The sequence below is a fragment of the Tyto alba genome, unplaced genomic scaffold (genome assembly GCF_018691265.1).
Source record: "Tyto alba isolate M040663 unplaced genomic scaffold, T.alba_DEE_v4.0 Super-Scaffold_38, whole genome shotgun sequence".
In the NCBI taxonomy this organism is placed as follows: Eukaryota; Metazoa; Chordata; class Aves; order Strigiformes; family Tytonidae; genus Tyto; species Tyto alba.
This window is the reverse complement of record NW_024881313.1, coordinates 22032834-22058298: the sequence shown is the minus strand read 5'-3', so window position 1 is coordinate 22058298 and position 25465 is coordinate 22032834. Positions and strand designations below refer to the sequence as shown.

At 37.1% G+C, this 25465-nt stretch overlaps 1 protein-coding gene across 7 annotated transcripts in view; it reads right to left on the bottom strand.

Moving 5' to 3' along the window:
• Nucleotides 1-1851: 1851 nt before the first annotated feature.
• ARMC3 (armadillo repeat containing 3) overlaps nt 1852-25465 on the bottom strand; it is a 61581-nt gene continuing 37967 nt past the window's right edge. For 6 of the 7 annotated variants that reach the window (XM_042802197.1, XM_042802199.1, XM_042802195.1 and 3 more), the window contains 8 exons: nt 20269-20518; nt 18951-19087; nt 15378-15546; nt 14377-14477; nt 13195-13287; nt 7769-7966; nt 5143-5305; nt 1852-3635 (listed from right to left, as the gene is read on the bottom strand). In XM_042802197.1, the coding sequence (XP_042658131.1) occupies nt 3426-3635; nt 5143-5305; nt 7769-7966; nt 13195-13287; nt 14377-14477; nt 15378-15546; nt 18951-19087; nt 20269-20518 (1321 nt within the window). In that variant the 3' untranslated portion in view covers nt 1852-3425. The remainder of the gene's footprint in view (nt 3636-5142; nt 5306-7768; nt 7967-13194; nt 13288-14376; nt 14478-15377; nt 15547-18950; nt 19088-20268; nt 20519-25465) is intronic. The other variant, XM_042802201.1, reaches the window with a different exon arrangement.

Here is a 25465-nt window from a genome sequence, read left to right as displayed (position 1 = left end):
ATCCTGAGATACAGGATATTGATACAGGTTAGGCTTCCCACTGTAACCACTGACTTTGCAGCTTCTCTGGAGAACTTTAAAGACACCTTATTAGACCTTCCATAATAGGAGCCTTGAAATGAGCTGTACCTGCTCCTCCTTATCTCTTCATTCTAGGAAATCATGTAGCTAAATGCTCAGTAATTGTCAATTGTAAATGGATTATCATGAGCTATTAGAAGAAAAAAAAAAAAGAGAATACATGACAAACTCTTCAATATTTTATGCAGGTCTAGTCTCATTTCTAAAAATAGTGTAACTAAACAAGATACAACTGAGGAATAGCACAATGAACAAAGGTATGGGTGGGAGTCCACACAAGAAGTGATTAAATATACCCTGCATATAAGTATACTTAGGAAAGAGTATACTGCGGGAAGATAGGATGGAGACCCATAAGAAAACAAGCACTGTGGTGAAGCAAAGTAGGAAATGGATGTCCACTGTCTCCTACTACAAAAACTAGGAGATATTAAATGAAAGCAGCAGATAACAAGTTCAGAATAAATAAAATGGTATGCTTCTTTGCACAGCTGTAGTGAAGATAGAAAACTTTAAGAACTGATAAATACCTAGACACATAGAAAGTCCCTGAACTGCAAATTGCTGAACCTATCAGAGTACTCTGGAAATGTGTCAATGTATTTGTGCCATGTTCTTAACCTTATCTGTATTGACCATTGCTGGAGATGGGTTACTTGGTTCGATACAATCTTGGCTTGAGCCTGTATGTCCATTATTATGCTTCCTTCTACTTTGCTGCAACAGCATATGCTGTCTTTGGGCTTTGAATTATATGGAGATTTTTTTGCTTATTTTCAGTCCTCTGAAGGAAAACAGATACTACCAATGGGTTGTTGGTGAGAAGACTCTTGTTAAAACCAGCAGGAGAGCTATGAATATAATAAATGTATTACTGCACTTTTCTGTCTTAACTAAGTTGACAAGCTAGCCAGCAAACGTCTGTTGCCTCTCCACAGTCTCCATTTTGACACTCTGCATTGATAATGAGCTGGATTTATGGAGAAATGAATCATGTAGTACGAGAGGTGCAGATTCATGCAAAGGAGCTATGGATGAAATACTATGTCACCATTAAAAACCTGTATTTACTAATAAAACACTTTTTTGGTTTTCCCTGAAGTCAAGTTTGATGTAAAAAATAACAGCATAAAAGTTCTTGGATACTAAAAGAAACACTTGTTTTGCTCTAAGAGCCTTGGATTCTTGTTAGGATCCAGAGTTAATCAGCAACAGAGATTTACTGGAGGAAGAGTTAATTTCAATTTCTGCTATGCAAGGGAGTACACACAGTTTGAGGGAGTGATGTTGTGCCATTGCTGTAGTTATAGCAGTGGGTAATCAGAAACTATTTGAAATGTGTTAATTCTATAAATTACACAGCAGTTGTTCCCTGCTAGCATAAAGATAAAACAAGCATAAGTTAACCTCAGTGCTCCTACTGCTCAGGGATCAAGGGCAACAGAAGGGAAGCATGCAAGTGCTGGTGCTGCTTCTGCCAGGAGTCTGTACTGCCTCTGCATCTGCTCGGGGAAAAATAGAAGAATCCACTTCTGCAGCAAGGTGTTTACCAGAAGCACCCCTCAGAAACAGGTCTTGGCCAAAAATTCATCTGAAGAGCCTGGAATTATCCACTTAGGATCCCCTTAGCCACAATGGTCCCTGCACACACAGAACACTGTCTAGAATAGAAGTTTCCCAATTTTTATTTTGAAAAACTTACATTTTGTCCTTTTTTTTTTTTTTTTATATATATTGACTTTTATTAGAAACAACAGAAATCGCTTTGTTTTTCAAGACCTCCTTAAACAGAATAAGTCACAGTTTAACATTATAGTTGCAATACAAAATAATGAAATTCCAATGTAGGAAAACTATAGGAAATGATAGCTAGTAGGAAATTAATTCTTATTTTACTTCCATTTACTGCACTTTCAAAGTTGCAGGTTTCTATACCCAGTCATGCCTGTCAGTGAGAGCATATCACTTTTCATCAGTCCCCTAACCTGCCACATAGCAATGATAAGAAACACATCATCACCTTCCACTCAGTTCTACTAGCATATTGTGCATTTTGTTTCCAGAGTTGTTCTTCATTCTGATGTTGAGAGTACTGCTGAACATAAGGTAAAGAAATGAACACGAGGCCATATAAGTGAATTTATAACAGAAAGAGAAAATGTTCCCCAAAGAGCTACCAGAAAATCATGCTGCATGTCAGAGGAGGAAGGAGGGGGAGTGATGGGATCGTGCTCATAAGCAGTAATGAATACAACAGATATAAACCTCCTCAAACCAAAGCAGACTATACAAGTGACTGTGCTTATACAAACGTTAAAAAACTAAAAGAACACAGACACCCATTTTTTTTTTAATCACATTTTTGGTGGACAGGAAGTAAATGCCTTGTTGCTGGCGTTCTGGTCTTCTGAAATTCAGTTTTGCACAATGTTGCCTGCATTGGCCTAACTTTTGTACGGGAATTTTTCTGTTTTCCACAGTAAACTCACTTGATAGTGGTACTCCCTGAAATACTCCAGTACATTCCTGACAGTTTCACCAGAAAGTGTTTACTAGAGTGTTGTATTCAGTGTTTTATCTCTCCTAGATGCACAACCACACTTCAGCAACACCATGAGCCAAGGCTGCAAGAAATACAAATTCACTGTTGAAAACTGCTGCCTTCTCAGAGTCCATTTTATCTTCAAGTGAAAAATAAAGAATTTAAAAGGAAATTGCAAGCAATAACTTATCAATCATCTGTCTTCCCTGTGCCAGGACAAACAGTATTTACTTTCATCCAGAGTATGTTATTATCTGTAAGTATTAACTCTGCCAAGTTCCAAGAAATAAAAGTGGGATGTCTTCTACAGAGGCTGAAAGTATACTGTTCTCTTGGTTCTTCTAATTCTCAGTTCTTGGGTATTTCACACAAAAAATTGTCCAGTTGTTTTTAGGTGACTTGTTATTTCACCAGATGTCACATTTTCTTGCTTCATGGACATGTAATTCCTATAAATGTGCATGGGAGTTGAAGGAACATAAGAAAAGACCGAATCCACTGTATTTTGGAAATAATTTAAACCTATTAAATAAGTATTATAATATTAACACATACAAAATATTCTTGATCTACCAAATTTTAATCTGTAGTTTTACAGTTTAGTTTTAAAATAGTACCAAAACATTAACGAAATTTCTAAGCATTGAAGTTGGATACCTAAAATATGCTTAATTAAACTCTGATGACAACATACCAGATATGCTGCTTTTTCATAGCTGGACCTGAAACCCCTTATATTTCATAAATATTAGCAATGCAGAAATCTTTAAAAGAGTTATTTTGGTGACATTTGTCAAGATTATTAAATATGTTTGTACTGATCTGCCTCTGTACTTCCCTGTTTTATCAAAAAGCCTGGCTCAAACATTAGATCTACAATATACTCTTGAGGAGGAAGCAGAAGCCCAGCTATTCCTTGAGGAGAGTCTTCAACCACTTTAACTTCATTCCAAGCTCTGTTATACTCGCCACGGACTAAACTACAGCCAATTCCAATTCTGTCTGCTATCACCTAAGAAGGAAAGAAAAAGGAGTTAATCACAGTTAGTACATGTAACTTCTGTGATATACAGGAAGGCCAAGAGATGCTTAAAAAGACAACAAATACCTGAAAGGCCAAGAGCTTTCTTGAAACAGACTGTAAATTTCTGAAGTGTTCCAAACTGCAAATCTTTATTGTTGGTTCTGCTTAGAAAGTGTAGGCTTTTAAATGTTATTTCCACCATAATCTATCCACAAGATGAAAAATAGTAATTTTTACTCTTTTCAGACACAGATACATTTGTTTACCAGCCAGTCCTTCAGACCTCAAATGAAGTGCAACACCCACAGTACCCAGAAATGTTTTTTCCCTCATTGGAAAACTTATTTCTGAATAACATTTTGAAGAACTGTCTATTCAAGCAATGAGGTGTAGGTATGTTGCACACATACAGCTAGTATGAAATATTAAGTGTAAAAACGCAACATTTTTAGCAGTGTAAGTTTAGGACTGCTCCTTCACTCCAAAGCACACTCCTTGCTTTTCAGCCCTGTGAATGTGAGAAGCAATGAAATGCAAGGCAAGTATTCACTAGATGAAACACCTGCCTTTCCTCTGTGCTGTGCTATCACTGACAGACATATAATGGTTTCCAGCTACAGAACTGCTTTCTCAGAATCCATCTGCTGTGAAGAAATGAAATCCTGAAGGATTTTTAACTTGTTACAAATGGAGAAGGATATCCATTGCTTAGGTTGCTGTGGTTTTAAGAGAGATGAGCCGTCCCTATAAAGGTTTCTTAGGACAGTGGAGGATAAGCAAATCCCAGTGCTGCTTCAGCACAACTAATTCACCCTCAGACCTCCATAAAATATGTCAGGAACTTTCTCTCCCCCTGGATACCATAAATTTAGGATTGTGCTTCTTCTCCTGTGTACTGTTTCCTAGGTCCTTCCTGCTTAATGTTCTAGGCCCCTGCTTCTCTTTTCCTTTCCATCCAAGAAGGAGAAAAGACCAGCTACCCAACAGCCAAGGAAAAAGGATGGGACAGATAAGCAGGCTGCACCAGTACATCTTCACATGAAGACAGAAGAAATTTATCTTCCCAGTTTAAGAAAGTAGAACATAAAAGCTGTTATATACTATCATAGAATACTGGATAGATACCAAATAAAAACTGTCCCAACAAGTTTACATTTGCAGCATGGAGAAAAAAGGAAGCTGCATAATTCAATATTTTACAGTTTACAGAACATGTAAAATGTTTTGACTCCCAATCAAATATTTTGGCTTTTTGCCATTTATCAAGTATTCCACTGATATCACTTAAGACAATTTAATGACAACAAGAATGTTTACAGAAGGAAGCAATGCTGGCTTTCATTCACTGGGAAATCAGCTTTGCCAGTGAAAAATGACTTAAGTATATACAAAAGATTTTACATGAATATAAATATTACACTGATACAAGTATACTTTAGTTTATAATATTCATCTAACATCAATATGTTATGTTGTATGATAGATGTTAATGTACCTTGAAAAGTAAAGCCCTGTGGTAGAATGTCCCTTTTTTGACTTTCCCAATAGGCACAACGTTGCATTTCAGTTCAAATTCTATTTCGCTTATGTGAAGTTCCCAGCTGAAGTCATGCAGTTTGTCTCTTTCAATCGGGCCACCCATCTTGCCTGCAACGAACCTGTTCCAATGTATACTGGAATCAATTACATCTATAATTTATCACAAAAATGTAGCAAAATCAAATGTATACAAGCAATAAGTGAATGACATGGAAGACTTTAATACTTTTGCTATGTTTACATTTTTTTTATTTTATTCAGTAACTGGTATTTTAAATATGCTCACTGTTAAATACAGATAACCGTAACTCAGGTCATTCACATTTGTCACAGACCTAAACCAAGGTGCAACAGCTGTTAGAAGAGATTCTGTTGAGGTCTAGTATAGGCACGAAGTCCTTAGAGAAAATCATCAATAACAGTGCAATTACTGAGGAAACAGTTCAGAAGCTAGTGCTCATCTTTACAGCTAACAGATTACATAAGCTGTGCATTACAATTCCCAGCCCCACCATTTGTTTGAATAGTAATAAAGGCATGAGAATATATATGACAAAAATAAAGCCATAGGTAATGATACCAACATAGGAAAGCAACTATATCCATAAAGGGTACTTCTACAACTTCTACATGTGCTTTCTTACATTGAAGTCAGTATTTGGGGGGTGAGAGGTATGTATTTATCCATTAAAAAGAACAGCTCAGTCACAGAAGATCAGAACTCACAATCCGTGCAAACACTGCCAAAAGCATGTCTTTTGGGTGACTGCACAAGCAGGATCAAACCCTGTTTTGTAAGTCCCTACCTCCTCATACACACACCATCACCTCCCCTGTGCGTGGCCCCTGTATGTGAAGACCTTTGTTCCTCACAGTGCCCTCGGCCACAGGCACACGTGTTATCGAGGCCTCTCACTTTGTCCAAGGTGTTGCAAGGCTGACATGGGAATCACAAGCCACTGCTTCAGACAGGGGGCTGAAACCTGCATCACCTCCCCTGCAGTAACTGTGAACAGGCTCCGTCCGCACAGTACATGCAAGGCAACCTCAGAGACCTTATTTCTTAAAACCTAGGGCCTGAGGAGGTATGTTTGCAACAGCGTGGGCACGGGGAGTTACCACCAAGCAGGCTAGATGTGGTATGCTGAAGTTGGGAATTACTGGGTGAACCTGAAGAAGTGGGGGGCTCCAGGCAGTCACTTGTGCTGCTTTGTGCCTAGAGCCAGCCCTCAGCAAAGACAGCAAAGCTTCTTGAGCCTGCACGCACACCACTCCTGTGTGTGCAGAAAGATGTGCTGCATTTGTTTAAAAGGAGACTGCCAGCACTAGCGTGTGCTCCCTCATCTACCCCGGCTCCCTCCCTGGTGAGCACAGCTGGAACTCTGCTCAAGCTGCCAGGCTGCTGCAGCTGCCTCCTCCTCCCCTTCCTATTCAACACATGCTATTCAGGCAGCCGCTTAAAATGGAACATACACATAAAAATCCCCACAGAAATCATTCTACTTAAACTTCCCGTGATTGTTTCACTGGGTTGTGTGCCTGCAAGTATTTCAGTGGTGTGTTTGAAGAGCAGATTTGAAAGAGCGTTTTATAGATTCCACCTTGAGGAAGGCAGCATGATTTATACACAGCTGGATAGTTAAGGATGAATATCTGACCTGTCAAATTTTGCAATCAACAGAAAAGACATTCCTCATATCACGTTAGACCGCTTCATTAAAAACAAGAGTTAGTAAAAGAAACAAATTTTGTGAGACTCAGTGGGATCTGACGCCAAACTCTCCAGATTCAGGAGGTAGCCAGGAAACTGCTACAACAGTAAAGGTTAAACTAAGGAGAAGATGAAAGCAGACACACTGCTTGGAGATGACAGTGATTGGTGCCCAGGTTGAGTAGTCAGTGTAACTAATGAATCACACATTGATAACAACAGTCTGTACATGCACCATTGCAATATTCTAGCACTATTAAATCATCAGGATATTAATTACAGTAGCACCTAAAAACTATGTTAGGAAAATGTCGCATGCTTTTGGCTCTGTATGAAAACAAAATACAAGACAGTTCCTGTCCCAAAGGGATTTCCAAACCAACTAGGCAAGAAAGATCATAAGGACAGACATGATACATGTAAGTTGCAACTGTCTTGATTATTATCATAGAGTTTTAAGTTTTGTGCATTTAGGCTCCGCAGCAGCTGGGTCTCTCCTGCTCCTTGATGATATAGATGCCAAATGCAGATGACATATTAATTGGAAAGAATTAGTACAGATACATAAATGCAAAAAAAACCCCTGAAATAGTCCATATGAATATTTTCAAAATGAGAAATTTATACCCTTTTGTTGCAAGTGTTATTAAAAAAACAAAAAAAAACAAAAAACCACCCTAATTACAACAAAATTAGAAACATGAAGCTTAAAATCTAAAATTATGTGAAAATTCTGGACCAAAGTGATTTGGATTCCTGTTAAGGATGGAAAAAATAAGAAATATGGAAAAGTTGTCCTTGGCTGAGAAAATGGTTATTTTACCAATTCAATTTATTTACATTACTTATGGAAATATAATTTGGTACTCACTGTGCAAGAGCCACAACCTGTTCCCGGGTAGTTGTTAGTGGTAGAATTGTTTTGGAAGCATCATTAATGTAATCCAGTAACATGAAGTCAGGTGGTGGTAGCCAATGTAAACGTTCTAGATTTATTTCATCTTGTACTTTAGATGTAATCTGAATATCTTCTTTTGATTTTTCCTCTTCTTTTTTCCCCTTCCCTTTCCTTACATAGAAAACAATATACACTTATTTAGAATACTGTAATATCTAAAGTCCAAATTCTAATACAGTAGTTCTTCAACAAGAGATTTTAGACAAACTGATTTGGGAGCGGGGTGGAAGGTAGGAGAAATCTTTTTTTTTGATAATGAATACTTAAAAATCTGCAAAGCCATAGAGGACACTTGTGGAACATGCCCTCAGGAGATGGTTAGGAAACAAGTGCCACTAGCTCCATAACAGTATTGCTGTAAATTCTGATTTTATTTTTGTCTGTGGCTCTGATATGCCTTTTCTGTATATGGATTATCTAGGGGAGAAGACACTTACCTAGATACATATAGGAAGCATTTTTAGACAGCTATGGTTTGGTTCCATATGGATATGAACCAAAGATCACGAACTCCAATGAGTTTTTACTTGATAGACATATAGACTTCAAAAAAAGGAACAAATGGTATCAAGAGCATGGCTGAAATCTTGATAGGACATGCCAAGCGGTAGTCTCTGTAGTTACAAATCCATGTACTTCAAGCATTATGCAAACTACAACATGGTTTGTCAGATGAAGATTTTATAAGAAGTCTCTGTATTTGCTGACTTTCTTCACTGTACATGCTACATATTTCACTGATGCTCAGGATTTGCAAAATGCCTGTGCTCCTGAACACGCATCATAAGCACCTAGCAGAAGTATAAATGAAATGCTTGTTCTGTTTAGATTGAATACTGTGCATTTCACAAGTTATGTATCAACCATAAAATCAGTATCTCACCAGTGGTATCATTAAGATCTATGCAATCAGACAGTTTAGGATTTTTCATTCATGGAAGCACATGGAACTTGTGTTTTGAAAACATTATATCTTTTTTCAGCATAGGTCCTGAATAATTCTACTGTGAAATATGACAAAATTTCTTCCCTTTGCTTAACAGTTCTGGCTTATTTTTTTAAAATCCATAATACTTCTGGCATCCTTAGAAGGAAAAAAAAAAAAAAGAAATAAAGGACCACTAGAGTACATGGCTCCAGGGCACACTGTCATTAGTGTATGCTCTTCAAATTATTCTGAAAATTTTAACAATGAACAGCACTCTTAAGACAGAAGTCATTGGACAAAGCAGAAGGGCATATACCGTTATCAGTAGTCTAATTCAAGCAATTTGTCTTCAGAATACTTTGCAAACTTTTACCTATTGAGATTTACCATATTCACAAAAAGCCCTTTTCATAGGTTTTATAAAGCACATTATTTTAGAAGGATAACCAATCAAGATTTAATCTTAAAATTATAGAAAATTCACCACCCTCTTAAATAATCCATTCTGGTTATTAATTACACTTATACTTGAAAAAAGCAGACAACAGTTTTCTTCAATTTGACTCTATCTAACTGTAGCCAGGGAACCGTATAATGCTAGATCAAACAGCTACTTACTTCTCCATTTATACACTTATACCTTATGGTTAAGAATACCCTGTTTAAAGAAACCTGAATTATTCCCACCTCTCTGGTGTCTGACTTAACAGGTTTTCAAAGCAACAAGTTCTACAAGTGATATAATTCTCATTCCTTTACCATTTTCTTTCTTTGTCCCCTTCTATCTTTGTTCTCTTCTATCCTCCCAATACTTTCTTTTCCCTATGAAAAGTGCAGTGCTAAATTACAGCAGGAGAATTTGTTCCCTATTCCTATCTACTGAAATGACTCTTGAATCATTCTTATTCTACTTCTTTTTAGTTTTCAGGAAGAAAACACTTGAGAGGGATGGGTTTGAACAGTGGTCTGTGTGTTTTTTTGCTGCTGCTTATTTCTCTCAGGTATGACTATATGATGTTCCTTGGTGGAAAAGCTGCTTTAAGGTTGTCTTCCACACCTGTCTCTACCTTGCTCCTCAACTCTTCAGTTCATCATGTCTGTCTAATACTCACATCATAAGGAACTGTGGAGATGCTGTCTTACAGCTCAGTGCTATAAAATAACCGGTAACCATTACAGTAGACTTCTACTATCTTTTTCCTGTCCTCTTTTTTTATCCCCATTTTATTTACCATTGGGAATTGTGACATCAGAAAAAAATCTCTCCCCTTTCCCAAAACTAACTTATTACTCATGAGACAACCTTGCTGCGAATGCAGAGGAATACTGCAAAGAACTCATGACAGTTAATAGTCTCCAAGCTGTTTCTGATTCCTCTTGCAGCTTCAGTACTGAAGTCCAGTAGGTCACCAGAGAGTCAGTGTGAGGAAGAAGGCAGTTAATACAATATTCTACCACCAAAAGACAGCCATGACACCTAATTTCTTTCTATTTTTTTTTTTTTTTTTTTTTTTTTTTTTTTGTGTAGCTGCCTTGGCTGTCTGTAGGGAGTAAATGAGCATTGGAAAGTATTGCCTTAAATGCTGTACTGGGACATAGCATGGAATAAATGCACATTTATCAGTCTACATTAAATATCATCTTTTAGCTCAGTCGGTGTGTATGTCAGATATACAACTGTTTGATCAAAAATGTTGCTATCTGTCTATGTAAATATATGTTAAACTATCAACTAGGCACTTCCTCTAGATCTAATTCAAACAATTCCAGCAGACAATTACAACTGTCCTTTCTCTTAGCTTTCAACTATGGTTTATATAAAGTAGTATCACTTTTTCAAAACAATGGCTTTAAAATGTGTTCAGTAGTACTTTGCAAAATAATGATGAACAGAAACATATGATCAAAGGAAAAAATATATAAGAAAAAGTCTAAGCATGTTTGAGACTTGGAGTCAGCTACTGACCTTCAAGTAACTCCCATATATCTCACAAATTAATAATAATAATGTATGAATTATGGATTCAAAATGAATGACAATGGAGTTATAAATCACACAACTTGATCATGACATTCAAAAGCAATTATTTCATACTTGAAGAAAGAAGTCTTTGTATTCCTGCAAGTTTACTTTGGGAAATTGAGACAGGTATTTGTTTTTTCCGAAATAAAGTATTTTGCTTTTCGAAAGAGTTATGGTTGCTAAAAAGCAGTCGTTTACCGTGTAATTGACATAAATTGCATTAAAAAGCAACTATCCAAGGGTATCCTCAGCTCACGCTGTAGTGAACAAACATAGCATCTTGTCAGAACAGGTCTCTAAGCTCTGCACAGCTGCTTGAGACTATGCAAAATGATTTATGACTCTAAAGCATCTCCTTAGATGAAGAAATCCCTCACTGGTGCAGAGGAAACATAACTGGGGCTCAGTATCTCCCCTTGCCTCCTGCTCCCTTGAAGTAAACTGGCATAGGTGTGGTGGGTCATGACCAGAGCATGCTGGGCATCAGGAGGACCTGCTAAATGAGCAGAAGCTGGAAGAGGCCTGGTAAAACACTCAAGATGCAGCATCTACTCTTTTGCATCCTGAAACAGGAACCTTCCACAATTCAATACATATGATTCATTTCAGGTATGTACTGTGAAATGATTTAACTGAATTCCAGAAGTGCTTGCAGTCCAAATAACTAGTCAAATGTAAATGTCTGCCTTGTAAGTCAATAACTTTTGGATAGATTAATCTCACAATTCAGGTCCTGATTTAAGTCAGAACCTCAAACCTTCAGAGCCAGTAGCTGTTATCTGTCAACAATGTGCATGTCAGTTCTAAACAAACGGATACACATAATTCAAAGTATAATATCTTCAGCCTTTTTCTCTAGTGCTGCTTTTGCTGAGGGAACACCATTGTCCAGGTAAGTCCTGCTTTTCCTCCACTGGAGATACCATTAAACTACTGAGATCACAAAGCAGATTCCAATTTTCTCTTGACTTTCCTACTGCAGGTTTCATTACTCAAGCACAGATACATACATACACAGAAATAAATAATCAGCCTAAGAAATAAACCATTACCTCTATCAATAAAATGCCTGTATAGACAGTAGCATATTACAGTTCATGGATGAGCTCAAAGATAAAAATTGCAAACATAGTGCTTCAGTTCCTACAACAGGCATGCCATCTCTCCTTTTTTTTCTAACCTTGCAGTACTTAGCATTTTGCAATGCCCACCACTGACTAGAATTCACAGCCCTGAGACATGGCCAAGACTTGCTATACCATAAAACTACCGTAAGTCAGGACTAGGACCCACAGAAACCAGAGTGATAAATGGTCAGCTCACTAAGTTAGCTAACAGAAAAGACAAGGAGAGTTGTAAGTTACATCATGTTCCTATAAAGGACTAGATACCATCCCACTGATGGCAAGGAGGGTCTATTTGGACCAGTTTGGGAATCCTGAACATTCCATGGGATTAAGCATGTACACCGCCGCCTTCTCTGAAAGGCACCATTTTCGTCATGATAGTGCTACTGTTTCACATGAAGCACAGCTGGGAGACCATGGTTCAGTTTTCTTCCACAGGAACAAACTAAGGGTTAAGTATTTTATATTAAAAGTCATCAAGACAAGGACTAGAACTTTGGTCTCTACTCTCCCAGGTAAGTGCCCTAAGAGCTGACGTGGAAAGCTCAGTTCATTACACCTCATCATTAGTGAACAGCTACAACAAACCAGGAGACTGCTAAATCCCAAATATCTTTCTGTAGAAGAAACTGATTTCCCACTACAAGGTTAGAGGTTCTGAGCTTGGTATGAGCAGACATGCCCACCAGATCAGTTCCACAGAAGGGACTGCAGGACTGTACCTAGTGTATTGTATGGATCAGAGCGAGCTTTGCAAGACCGAGACGTTTTTAGGTTTGTTGCTGTCAAAACTGGGACAGTTCTAAGCACACCTTTCTTAGCTTTTAGTCATCTATGGAATTTCACTGGAAGAAATTTATTCTAGAAATAAGGATGCATGTAGGCAGTGTAGAAACCTTTCATGGGTCTAGATTCTAAATTGAGAAAGAACTTCTACCCTAATTATCCTGTGTCTTGGTTGTCAAGCTGTAAAGTAACAGCATTTCACTGACTCCAAGGGATACTGAAAGAAAAAACAGCCAAGTAAATGGGAGATGTTCAAATACAGCATGGGGAGGGAGGACGAATAATTACGAAGACAGACAAAGGAAGATTACTGCAATTAGGAGTTAAAAGAAAGACTCCAAAAACATATTTAACATTGTATTTGAGCATTTGTACTCTGTTAGGAAACTGTCTATCAGTATTTTCAATCAGAATTCTATTTCTGATGTTAGAGCAATAACAGAACATTGACAACTAGTAAATCTTAAAACCATACCTTGCTTTTTCTCTACTGCTTTTTCTTGAAATAGAAGGTGACAAGGTAGTCTGTTCATAAAATGAATCTTGTGCCTTCTCCTCTACTGTAAGACTGAAATGGAACAAGATATTTTTGCATGTTATTTGCAGAGTTAGTATTTGCATGTTAAGATATGAAAATGGAGTTCTGATTTTAAAGGACAGTAAATAAATTCCTACGAAGTATATAAGTGGCAGAAATAACCACTAATAAACCAGATATTGATTTAGGGATCAAAAATGATGTATAGAATATCAAATGATGAACACAAAAGTAACTGGGGAATAAGACTGCTGCCAAGGTGCAAAGGCAAGAAGCTGTATCAAAGTCAAAGAAAGAAAACCTGATAGTTAAAGATGACTCTAGAGATCAACAAAGAGTATGAAAGTTTAATTTGTCATAGATATTCTCAGACATCTTTATGGTGTCATATACAAGCTTAAAAGGGAAGCTAATGACACTGTAAACCAAATATGTGATGTGTTGACAGAGAAGAAGGTTTTGGACTTGCAAAATATTGGTAGAGCATTCTTTGATCTGTGAGACTGTTTACAGGAAATGACTCCCAGTTAAACAAGCCCAAGACCAACTTCCTGCGTTCAAATCGAAGAAGATTTGTTAGGCTGGCTTCAACTTAAACAGAGAAGAAATGGACACAGGTTCCTTATCAAGCCTGAAAGCTTGATGCTTGGCTTTGTCCTGCCTCTTGGGATGTTGTGCTTAAAATTCCATGTATTTGTCTGTACAAGAAGATAATCAAATCATAGGTTTCATTGCTGCATGTTGACATTCAGCTTAGATGACATAATTATTATTGCAGATGACAAGCTTTGTTATAACTAATAAAATACTGGGTGTCCCAACATCAGGAATCAAAGGGTGTTAAATGAATGAGTCTAAATGGCTAAGTTAAAAAAATCCACTCAATTGAATAAATCTTTTATGTCTAGAGGGGAAAAAAAAAGTTATTTTCCAAATTCTTATTTTACAAAATACAAATCTCTTGCCTTCTAGGACATGAAGCACTGTGCTGTGATTAAAACAGATCTATTTTATGTATGTGTATATATATCTATACTATGCAGTTTGTACTGGAAACAGTGGAAATGATGGAAAAAATGAGCTATTGCAATAAATTCTAGTAGATCAAGCATGACTCACTCTTCTTGTGGTGTAGCATTAATGAAGATTATGGCCCGACGGTCAGTAAGCCCTTGCATACTCAGTTCTTCCAAAGATAAAAATTTCACTCCAGGTCTTATCTACAAGAAAATTAGCATAAAATATAAGGTGTTCTGTTCAGTTAAAGATGAAGAGAAAAAAATACATTTAAAAGATATCTAAAGAGTAATTTAAAATTCCTAATCTTTAGAAGACGAATTATATAAGAACTTAAAAAGCCATTCAAAATATGTGAAATTTTTTTCTTCTTAATTTGCATTTTCTTCATCAATTTTCTTAGAAAGAAAATTTATTGTTTATAAATTATTTAACTTGTAGTTATTGTTATTATGTCATTCCAAACAGTTCTAGAATAAGCAAGTCCTCCTGCCACTGAAGGCTTTGCAATATAGGACAGAATTTTCAAAAGCAACCATGTGCTTTAGGAGCAGGTATTTCACTGATTTTCAGTAAGACTGGTATTTTTATTTCATTTGGGCATTTTGAAAAGTCCTCCTCAGATTTAAACTGAACACAGCGCTAACAGATGATACTGGAGTCAACCTTTACATATAAACAACACTTTGTGAGAGAAAGGGTCATGACCAAGGTAAAAATATGAACTCTTTCGTTCTTTATGCAAAAATAAACAAAAAAAAGGTCCATAGGTCATTCAGTGTCAGGTTAGTAGTAAGTATACTGCAGGGAAAGAGACCAGAAGAACTAGGGTCTGAGAAAGGATCTGGGAAGGAACTAGGTCTACACAGCTTACATAGGATGGGGAAGAAGATCACAACCGGGGGATAGCATGAAGATGATGAGATTTCATCCATGAAGAAAGATAATAAAAAGAAATTAGTATAAAAGCTGGGAAACTTCAGGACAAAAAACCAAAGTATTATATGTAGTCAGATTCTGGCTTTTGCTATAGTACTCTTACTTTTTCTAAATCAAGAAGCAAATTTTACTCTAATTAGAGTCATTTATTTAAAGTAGCTTACCTGACCGCAATCATAGAATCCATCAGTAATGATATTACTTGATGATAAATATCCCATCTGGCTGTATTTTTGTGAAAGATTGTTATCAAGTAGCTTTTCCAGAGCAGCTTCACTAAAGTTATTTTTGCGCCCTGTTGATAGATTAATTTCTTCTAGGATGTCTAAAGCACTATTAAAGAAAATACAAAGGCTAATTAATCATTAAATACCAATTAATTGTTATTATACAGTTCAGAGTTACTTTTCAGCATTACCAAGGCCAAGACAGATTCATTTCTAAGTGCTAGCCTTGTGCCCTCTGGGCCAGCAAGGAGCTGGCTGTGCTGCACAGAATTCTTTCTCTAGGGAAGAAAATGCCTTGCAGTGCTCAAAAGCAAAAGCAGTTCCTTTAGGCAGTTAAACTGTTACATAAAAAAATGTGGACAGGATGCCACAACCTTTTATGAGAAGGATGTTAGGCACCACAGAGAACTTGAGAAAAAAAAGGATGTAAAAGTAGAGTAAAAGAAATAATGTTCAGAGTTGGCCATATGACACAGTTCAGGGAACCTCTCTCTCTCCCATCAGCTTGCAATGTAATTTGCAGGTTCCAGTTCTGCATTAGCAATTTGTGAATCCTTCTGGTTTAGGACTGTTACTGTGTTTGGGGGAGGCAGAGTTGGCAGAGATTTGTTAAACACGGATGAGTGTAGAAACACAAGCAGTTGTGTTAGCACCACCAGGATGGCAGGATTTTTGCAGCATGGAGGTAGAAACAGTCATGTAGGGCCACAGGAGGACAGGAATTAATTTCTTAAGCTGTTTCTGCTGCTGAAACCCACATACTGATAACTTCTGACCTGAAAAACTTAGGAAAAGCTCACTGAGAAGATAAAGGAAGATGAGTCAGGAGAACATAGCACACTGTAGTTTTGGAACTGTTTAGGTATTAAAAAAAAACCACACAAAAAAAGAGAGCAATATGTTAATATGTGTGTGTATACCTATTTAAGTTTATATCTGTGTGTGTCTATACACACGTGCAGATATTCTTCACATCCTAAGGAATCATTTTATATATATATATGTATCGAGAGAGAGAGAGAGAGAGAGAGGAACTCCATGTTTAGACTGCCCATTTCTCTATATGAACTATACAGGGAGCCTCAGCTGTGGACATTTACAATGTAGACTTCTGAAGGTACATCAGTCGAATTCCAGAGAACAAGATTTTCAGGCAAGGCAAATGACAGCCTTCTCTTTTAGAAGCGAGCAATGGGAGAAAATAGTGGAAGGGCAGACCAGGCTATTTGTCATACAGCATACTGCAACTAAGTCAGGTAACCAGCAAGTGATGCAGGGAGGAATTCTGAAGAGGAAAGTTAATAAGGAAAGCCTAATATGTACAGCAGTGTCTAAAACAGAAGACATTGCAGATACAGTGGCACCTTCCCCTCATATGGAGGAAAGACAAGCCAAAACTGGACAAATATGACTGCACCAAAGATTCTGTGAAGACCCAAAAACCAAAAAAAAGGATTCATACAGAAATGGAAACACTGACACTTCCAACAGAAAAGAAGTAAGGGATAAACCCAAAAGACCCACTGGGAAAGTGAGACACAACTATTCAGGGACTGAAACTAAAATAAATGTTTCATATGCTAGAAGTCAGAGAGGAAAATGTAGGCCTTCTACTCAATGTGGGAAGAAAACTCATAACAGATGGCACAGAAAGGACTGAAGTGTCTGATGCCTTTTTTGCTTCAATTTTCATAAAAGGGTTGCAAGCAGATGATTGGCAGTAATATTAACAAGGAGGTAGAAACAGTAAGCTTAACATGTCTAGAATAAGTTTGAGGACAAAAAGTTAGCACTCCCTGAGGACACTTACCTCATACTACTCTATGAATTGGCAAAAGCAACCTCTGCACTGTTTATAATTGTATCTGAAAACTTAGGGAGGATGGGTTAGGTGCAGGAGAGTGGAGAAGGGCAAAGATAGTATCTAGATTTGAAAAACGAAGGACAAGGAAATGATAATAGAGATCATTCAGCAAAATTTCAGTGTCCAAATAATACAACATCAAATTATTAAACAATCAGTTTGCAAGCAACGAGAGATAAGAAATAGCCATTATGTATTTGTCAAGAATAAATCACGTAAAGCCAATCTAATCCTTTCTGTGATAGGGTAATTGATTTAATATATAGGCAGAAGAAGTAGATGTGAGATACAAGTTGACTTTGAGGTATGTTTTGACTTTAACAAGTCTTTTTACATATTCCTACTTGAATACTCAGGAGCAAGTCAGGGAAATATGATCTACATTAAAATACCATGAAGTAGTACCTGACTGGTTGAAAAACTATGCTTAATGTATTATTATCAGTAATATGCTGTCAAACTGGAATGACACATAAATGAACATCCTACTCCGATACTGTCACAAAGAAGGGATTAAATAAGAACAGTGGTATATGCAAGATATAGAAAATAATTACTGAGCTTTATTTGATGGTGGTATGACCTCAGCTGAAGTACCTCATCCAGGCTGGGAGACGAGACAGCACTTCAGAAAGGCATAAATACATGAGAGAAAGTCTAAGAGGTGTGACAAAATGACTTAAGATTTCAAGACAAAAAGCAACGTAACATTTTTACTCTGTAACATTTTACTTTGGGAAACCGAGGGACATGGAACATGAGAAAATTCAATATGTTAAACTCAAATTGCTACAAAAAGGTGGCTATTTAACCCCACTGAAAGTAGGACAACATGTAGTTGGATTGATTTTCTGTAATGGGTATTTAGAACTCAAAAGCCCCTTTTAATCGTAAGAATACTTCAGCATTAGAACAGGTTATCTCCAAAAGTTGTGACACTTTTTTGATGCTATTTACACTGAACAAACAAAAATATGTTAGTGTACCTGATTCAGTCTTAGATGGATTTTAGTATCTGTGCAGTAATCAGAAAAGTGTCCAGCAGAGGGAGCATGGCAATTACATATATTTTAATTTAACAATAACTAAAAGTGTCACCCTATATAAGGAGCCCTGTGTCGTAATTCTTATAACTTAAAATAGCTTTTGTAATTAAGTTATTAATATATGGAACTTGGAGTTTCTAAGAAGGAATACAACAGAGTCTCTTTTACATGACATTTCAGCACACCTGCAGATAACCAGAGCTTGTAAATCAAATCTAGCCTGTCTGTAATAAGTGCAATTTACTGTATATTGAATTTAGCCTGAAACTTTAAATTCAGTTTCATATATATGGGGCACTGTACTCACTAATTTTGACTGATATAAGCACATCTTCAATATAAAGCCTAATTCAGTCACAAAAACAATACATGTTTTTATAATTCCAGACATTTCTCTCTTCAAGCTTACATTTTTTCTTAAGACTTCTGTTACTTAAAATCCATACCACTGCATCTGTAATGTTTGTGGTGCAAAAGTAATTTCTGCTTACCAAAAATTGTAGCTTAACTTTGTTATTCTATTATAAATATGTAAAGATCAATTTAATAGAGTTCTTGCATCAAAATCTTCCCTCAGCCCCTTGATCAATTTCTACTCACCCTAGCCTGCATAGTTCAACAGCAGTTAGTTCATCACTTGCACAGACCATAACAGCCCAACAGGCATTTCTTCTAACTTCTTCATTCTTAGAATGCAGCAATTCAACAAGTGGTCCCAGTCCACCTGCATTTCTTAGCTATAAAAAAATGAAGACATTGCCACTTCATCTATCCCAGCAAGAACAGTCTGTGAAATTCACCTTCTGAAACATTCAAGCCTCACAGACAAGCTATGCTGGGCTGGTAGAAAGGACATTTATATGGGGGTTCTGTGCTTCTGTGAACTCTGCATAGGCTGGAGCTGAAGCAAGCTTCAGAGTGGTACAAGGCACACATCCCTTCTGGCTCTGCCTTGTTTTTCAGTTACTAGATTGTGGTGTGAAAACTGAAGAGACTATGCAATCCAAGACTGCCACAGAGAGTTACACAGCTTTTTATGTGTTCTGTTGCCTCCTAGCAACTAATTTACATCACAATATGTTTGAATTTGTATTGTATTGTATGTATGACAATCTTATTAACATCCTATTCTCTTGTGTGCTACAGTATCTTTTCTATACATGCTGGAGGAAATATTGCTCATTTGGATTTTTGAAGAGAAAGACATTTTAAGGACACTGAAAGAGGCAGAATAATTATCTATGTCCCTTATTCATGTCCTAATTAACAGCCTTGACCCATGAGGAAAGCCCAGCTTATGATCTATGAATGCACACAGCACCATCCTTATTTATGAAAGGAAAATAGTATGACCATTGATAAACAACAAAAAGTTCAACTTGCTGGATGCCACTGATCAAGGGTTTAATTAGATTCTGAGTTTTGTCTGAATTACATTTACTCCATGCACATACAGTGTCTTATTAATCAAGGTCAAATATTGCTGTTCAGGCCTCAAAAATGGGCAGCAGAACAACACTGCGGGAGAATAAAGAGGATAGAACTTCTCATCTTCAAAGTTCAGCTGACAGTTGGAGCTGAAAGAAACCTCAGCGTGTAATGCTCATAAACATGGGGATTAAGGTATAGCCCTGGTTAAAGCTCACTGAAGCCACTGGAAAGCTGTAAAACATTAATTTGGTGCAAGGAAATACAACAGTAAAAATACAAATTAAGGAAAACCCTTTCCAAGTTCACATGACAAACTGGGCTAAATTCAGCTGAACAAGACTACGATGAAAGTGAAAAATTAGTTACTATCTAGAAAGCCCGGAACTTTTAGGACAGTTGCAAAATACAAATATTCAAGGTAAGTATAACACCAACCTCAGGATCTAGAAATGTTATAAATAACCACAACCTTGAAAAGTAGTTTTACCTCAGTTCTTGCATCAGCATCGCAACCAAACGCAGCCACAGCAAATGCTGCTTTGCTTTGCACTTGGCTGTTGTTCGAGTGCAAAAGTTCTGCAAGCGCCCTCATAATACCACGGCTCTGGATAGTTACACGGAATGGCTCTTGCGTGGCCAGATTTGTAAGCACTGTAGCAGCATTAGCAATGGCTCCATCTCTCTGAGCATTCAAGGTATTTACCAATGGCTCAATTCCTTCAGCCTCAGCAACAGCACTAAGAAAATGAAAGAGAAAAAAAAAAATCTTTGTTATTTTAGGAGCACTTTTTATTCTTAGTGTGCTGTATTTACTAAATAAATTAATATTACATTTCAAGATTATATAAGATATATATATATATATATATGTCATTTATATATGACTCACGGTGTGAAGTTCAAGAGGCATAACCTAAGCAGACAAACCAAGTCACAGATTTCTGGGTTCTTTAACTTATCAGGACATAGATTCCTTCTGAGTTTTCAAACATGTGAATTAAACCTTGCATCTTTTCAAAGATGCATAATTTTTGTATCTTTAGTTCCACACAAACGCCTCCACAGATCTTATTGCCTCTCCCCATAATCATTCTAGTACTACTTCTAATGAGGATTATAGTGCATGGAATATCACATTGTTTTCTGTGCTGTCTCTGTAAAATTCTGTGATCAGATACGTAGGTGGCATAAACATAGTACACCAAGTTTCTGCCATTCTTACAGACTAGGTGTACATAGTGCAGTCCAGTGCAATGTAGAAATTATTGAGCTGGCTTTATACAAGCTGATTTAGACAGCAGGAGTACAACAGACACATCAGCACAGAGCTCAGGGCTGGCTGTGACTGTGCTTCCATGTCAACTATTCCATTAGCAGCAGATCCAGTTTAAATATTCCTTCTGCTCCCAGATGACATTGTAGCCACAACTGAAGGATGCTGCCCCTCAGCAGTGCTGGGATAAATGCTGGTGTGGCCAAGTTCTGAGCTAGGCATGCAAAACATCCTGTTTGCAAATAAAATTAGGGAAGATTGTTCAGAATTTTTTAAAGATCATTTAATAGATTTAGGTTAGAAAACAGCCAAGAAAAAGAACAGTTGAAGAAGCACTGGTAAGGAAATAGCAACTTCAGGCAGGAGACAGCAGAAGGTACAGACAGCTGCATTATTAGAGGACACATTTAGCAAATGTCTTAAATCTGATGTGCTGCAAAACTAATGGTCACGTGGGCCTACATCTCAGCCACAGCAGAAGGAACTGGCCTATAAGCACTTCATTTTAACATTGCTATTCTGCTTCCAGCACTCATCGGGATAGTGCCTTTTAAAAGAGAAAAAAAAAAAAAAAAAACAAACAGTCAACTTACTATTTAATATTTGAGGTAAAGAATATATTTGAAAGCAGCTGGTGAGATGGTTTATGATGATAGTAAACTCCTGACTACAATCAGTGCAGACCCTGAAGAGAGAACCTGGCCTGGCTGAGAGAAAACTACCATGCTCTAACAAATCTGAAAAAGCAGAAGTTTCTGAGTTATCACCTCCTTATATGTATTCTTTGGTTTCTTTGCCATAGGCAAACAGGACTACCAATACAAATGTAGTTTACATTCTTCAAATGCTATAAGATATTCTGTAACTTTTCGTTGATCTTCTTGCCAAAACTTTGCTTTCTACTAAACAACAATAACTTATTTCTTTCTCTGTATCATCTTACATTCATTCCTGTGGTATTTTTTCAGTGTCATTATAAACCAGCACACTATAAAATTTGAATTGTCTTCCTTTTGAGTTTGTATATAAAATTTGATCAAATGATTTGAGGCATATGTCCAATTTACTATCTCCTCTTAGTAATTTTACATTGGGCTCATCTGTTTGTTAAACAAAAGTTGGCAGTATTGTTAGCAATGGAAATGCGCAGATGGCAATTTGAATTTTCCTTGCAACTGCTTTATACCCTCTTTTAGTACATTTTGTCTCTACCAAAAACCATAACAAACTCTTCCACCTCTATACAAGCATATCTAAGCACTTCAGCAACAGAAAAATGTACATTTTTATAAGTCTTGCTAAATTTCTGTCAACGCATTAATAAGAGAAATCTGAATGTGAAAATCTTACTTTTACTGTAACAACGTCTTACCAAAATCTAACTAACCTTTTGATAACTTTCACAGTTACAAAATAAACATAAGCTTAGAAGTATTACATATATGAGAAATAGTTATGCTATCAAAGACTGTCAAGGCAATGATAAAAACAAAAAGCCTCAGGAATGCTGGTAGTCAAGCTCTTATGCAAACAGAATAGAAAGCAGTGTACATGCCAACCTGTGCCATATAAACCAAATTACATGGGCAACATGATGTAGATCTTGCTGTGAACTCAGCACAAGCATCTCCAAACCAGATTTTTGGAGAGGGGGATGCAGATACTCCCAAGCATCGCTGGAATGAATTGGCAAAGGCTAACAGGGTTTGTTAGTCTCATCTCTGCCTCAGCGACAAGGCGATGGCAGCTCACATGTAGTGGGAGCATGGGTGTAAGGAAGGCTGGCAGGCAGGCAGTAGTTCCCAGTTTGGAAAAACAGGGAAAAGGCAGCAACCCAGGGATGGAAGGTGAGTAGGGTTATTATCTTGGGTACAGCATAAAAGTATAGGGCCAGTTTGGTGTTGGCTAATTAATCTTCCTGGAGCACCAGTAACTTTAATGTAAGCATTTTAGTCTCTGTTCAGAAGTGAATCCCATGTTTTCAGATGTCCTTGCACTGCACTCCTCAGACTGTCTTCTATTAGCTGGATTTCCCCTTATCTTAGTGTCCTCCCTCCCCTTCCCTCCTTGACCAGATAAAGAAGAGCTGAAAAAAATTTTGTTTGGGGTTTTTTTGTTTTGTTTTTGCTTGGAGGTGTTGTTTTTTGCTTTACTTAGGTAAGGCCACTGTATCTCTAGGTTCTATGGTTTACATTGTATTTTCTTCCCCATTAAAATTTTATCCTGATTTCCAGCTTCAGGAGTGCTGTAGCTCTATCCAGGCTGTTGTATATGAGGAAATCCTGAACATGTTGATTGCACATGTAAGGATCAGCTACACACCACATGTATCACAAGTTTACCGGAAAACCTGTGGGAGAGTCTCACCACACATGCACAGAGCCATTGACAACAGTAAGGCATGTCCATAAGCTTTCAGATTTACAGCATTACACACTACATACATACATACCTTATCCAGGAAAAAAATCCACTCCAAATCAGTTTTTCCTGTACAATGGATACACAAAAATTCCAGGATTTATGGGACAGATCCACTCCTCACAAAATGCATCACTGCATCTCACAGGTGCAGTATATCCAATACTTCTGCAATAAGTATAGGACTTACTATTCCTATACTACACCCAATAAACACATGTATTGTCCCATAGGAAATCCTAATAAACATATAGTCCCTAACAGACTGATTCCAGGATGATACATGGAACTGAGTGACGTAGCCAATCACATTATAAGCAGATTTACTGTAATTTCCATAAAGCCAGCAAGTACACAAGTACTTAACAAAAGAGCAAGGTGACAGCTCCTTGTGTGTTCAGAGCTGACCTCAGCGAAGTACAGAGCACAGCCAATTTTCTCAAGTGCCACTCAACTTCAAAAAGGTTGAGAACCACTGATTTAGAAGATCATACATATTTATTTCAATCCTGCGTTCTACTTCTGCACAGATTCATTCTGAATCACATTTTCATGAGTATAGTTTAATCAAGTAGCACAATGGATCACAAGGCAAAAAGAATTCATGTTAGAAGTGACAACAGCAGGTAATGATAGTTGAAGGTAACCAATACCTTTGAGAATAAGATTTTAAGAGGGTGTGAACATCTAAGGACAGAGCTGTGTCCCGGTAACAGAGATATGTACAGAAGAGGTTGTGAGGGAAAAAGAAAGAATGGGGAATCCACAGTTCAACTCACTCTTACCCCATAGTCCTCCGAAGAGCACAGAAACAGTGCTGGCACCCTGGGCCACAGAGCCCCAGCTGCTAGAGATGGCAGTGCCTGAGCTCAGAAGAGAGCTGAAAGAATGAGTATGTTTAAGTTTTTGAGGTGCTGAAATACTACGTTAAGATGCATGTATGGAAGTCTTCATTCCCTTCAGTCTTGGGCAGAGATACGCACTGTGTCATTTTTTTTATTACAAGGAAACAAAAGTCAGAGGAAGAAGCACTGTCTTTGCTTAATGTAGATCAGCACTAGCCTCTCTCCCTGCCTCCAGAACACACACTGCTTCAGACACATCCTGCTGAGACGGTGTACTTTATCAGTGCTCCCAGTACAGGACTACATCTTCAAGGAAGAAGGGAGCCTTGGTTTAGCTGAAAAAAAAAGCATATACTTTTTGATGTGGAAAAGGAGTAAATTATATAAATCCACATTTTTTTTCCCTCCACACTGGGTAAAGATTCAAAATACATCAACTTTCCTAATCATAGAGAGAAAACATTAGGGGAAAAGGAAAGAAGACAATGACAAGGTGAAAAAAAAAAGGATGTTGCATTTGCAATATCCCCATGGTTTTTTGAAAAGTGGCAGCTGACTATCGGTATTACAAACAAGCAAACAAGAAAAACCAGATAAGATAAGTGTAGAAATTAAAGAGCTCAAATTAGAGTTAAAATAATTCAAATGTTATGATTTATAAGCACATGGTTATGATCATTAGAGTGCGTAACCTAACAAGGTTAGGCATTTACCTTAACCAGGATATACACAGTTCAGGTACCCTAATGACCTTAACCAGTCCCTGTACTGAAACAGTAAAATTCTGATTACAATTGAATTCAAATTACTGTATCTAAGAATAGCTAAAATATTTTACTCAAGTGTCATTGGAAAGGCAAACATTAAAAGGTCAGAAAATAAATATTTAATACATTAATTTTAAATATACATTGTAACAAGAGATTTTCTTGAAAATTCACTCAAGACTCAAAGAATAAATGCTGAGAATTTGAGGGAAAACAAATGTTTTCTTTACTGTTTTTACTGCAAAAATAAATTAAAAGTTGACAATAAAATCGCTATCAAAAGTTTCACAATGCAAACTCTTTTTCAAACAGTTAATTTGGAGATGCATATGAATTTCACTAAACTGAATATTTTGTTGCTTTAGTTGTCTGGGATGC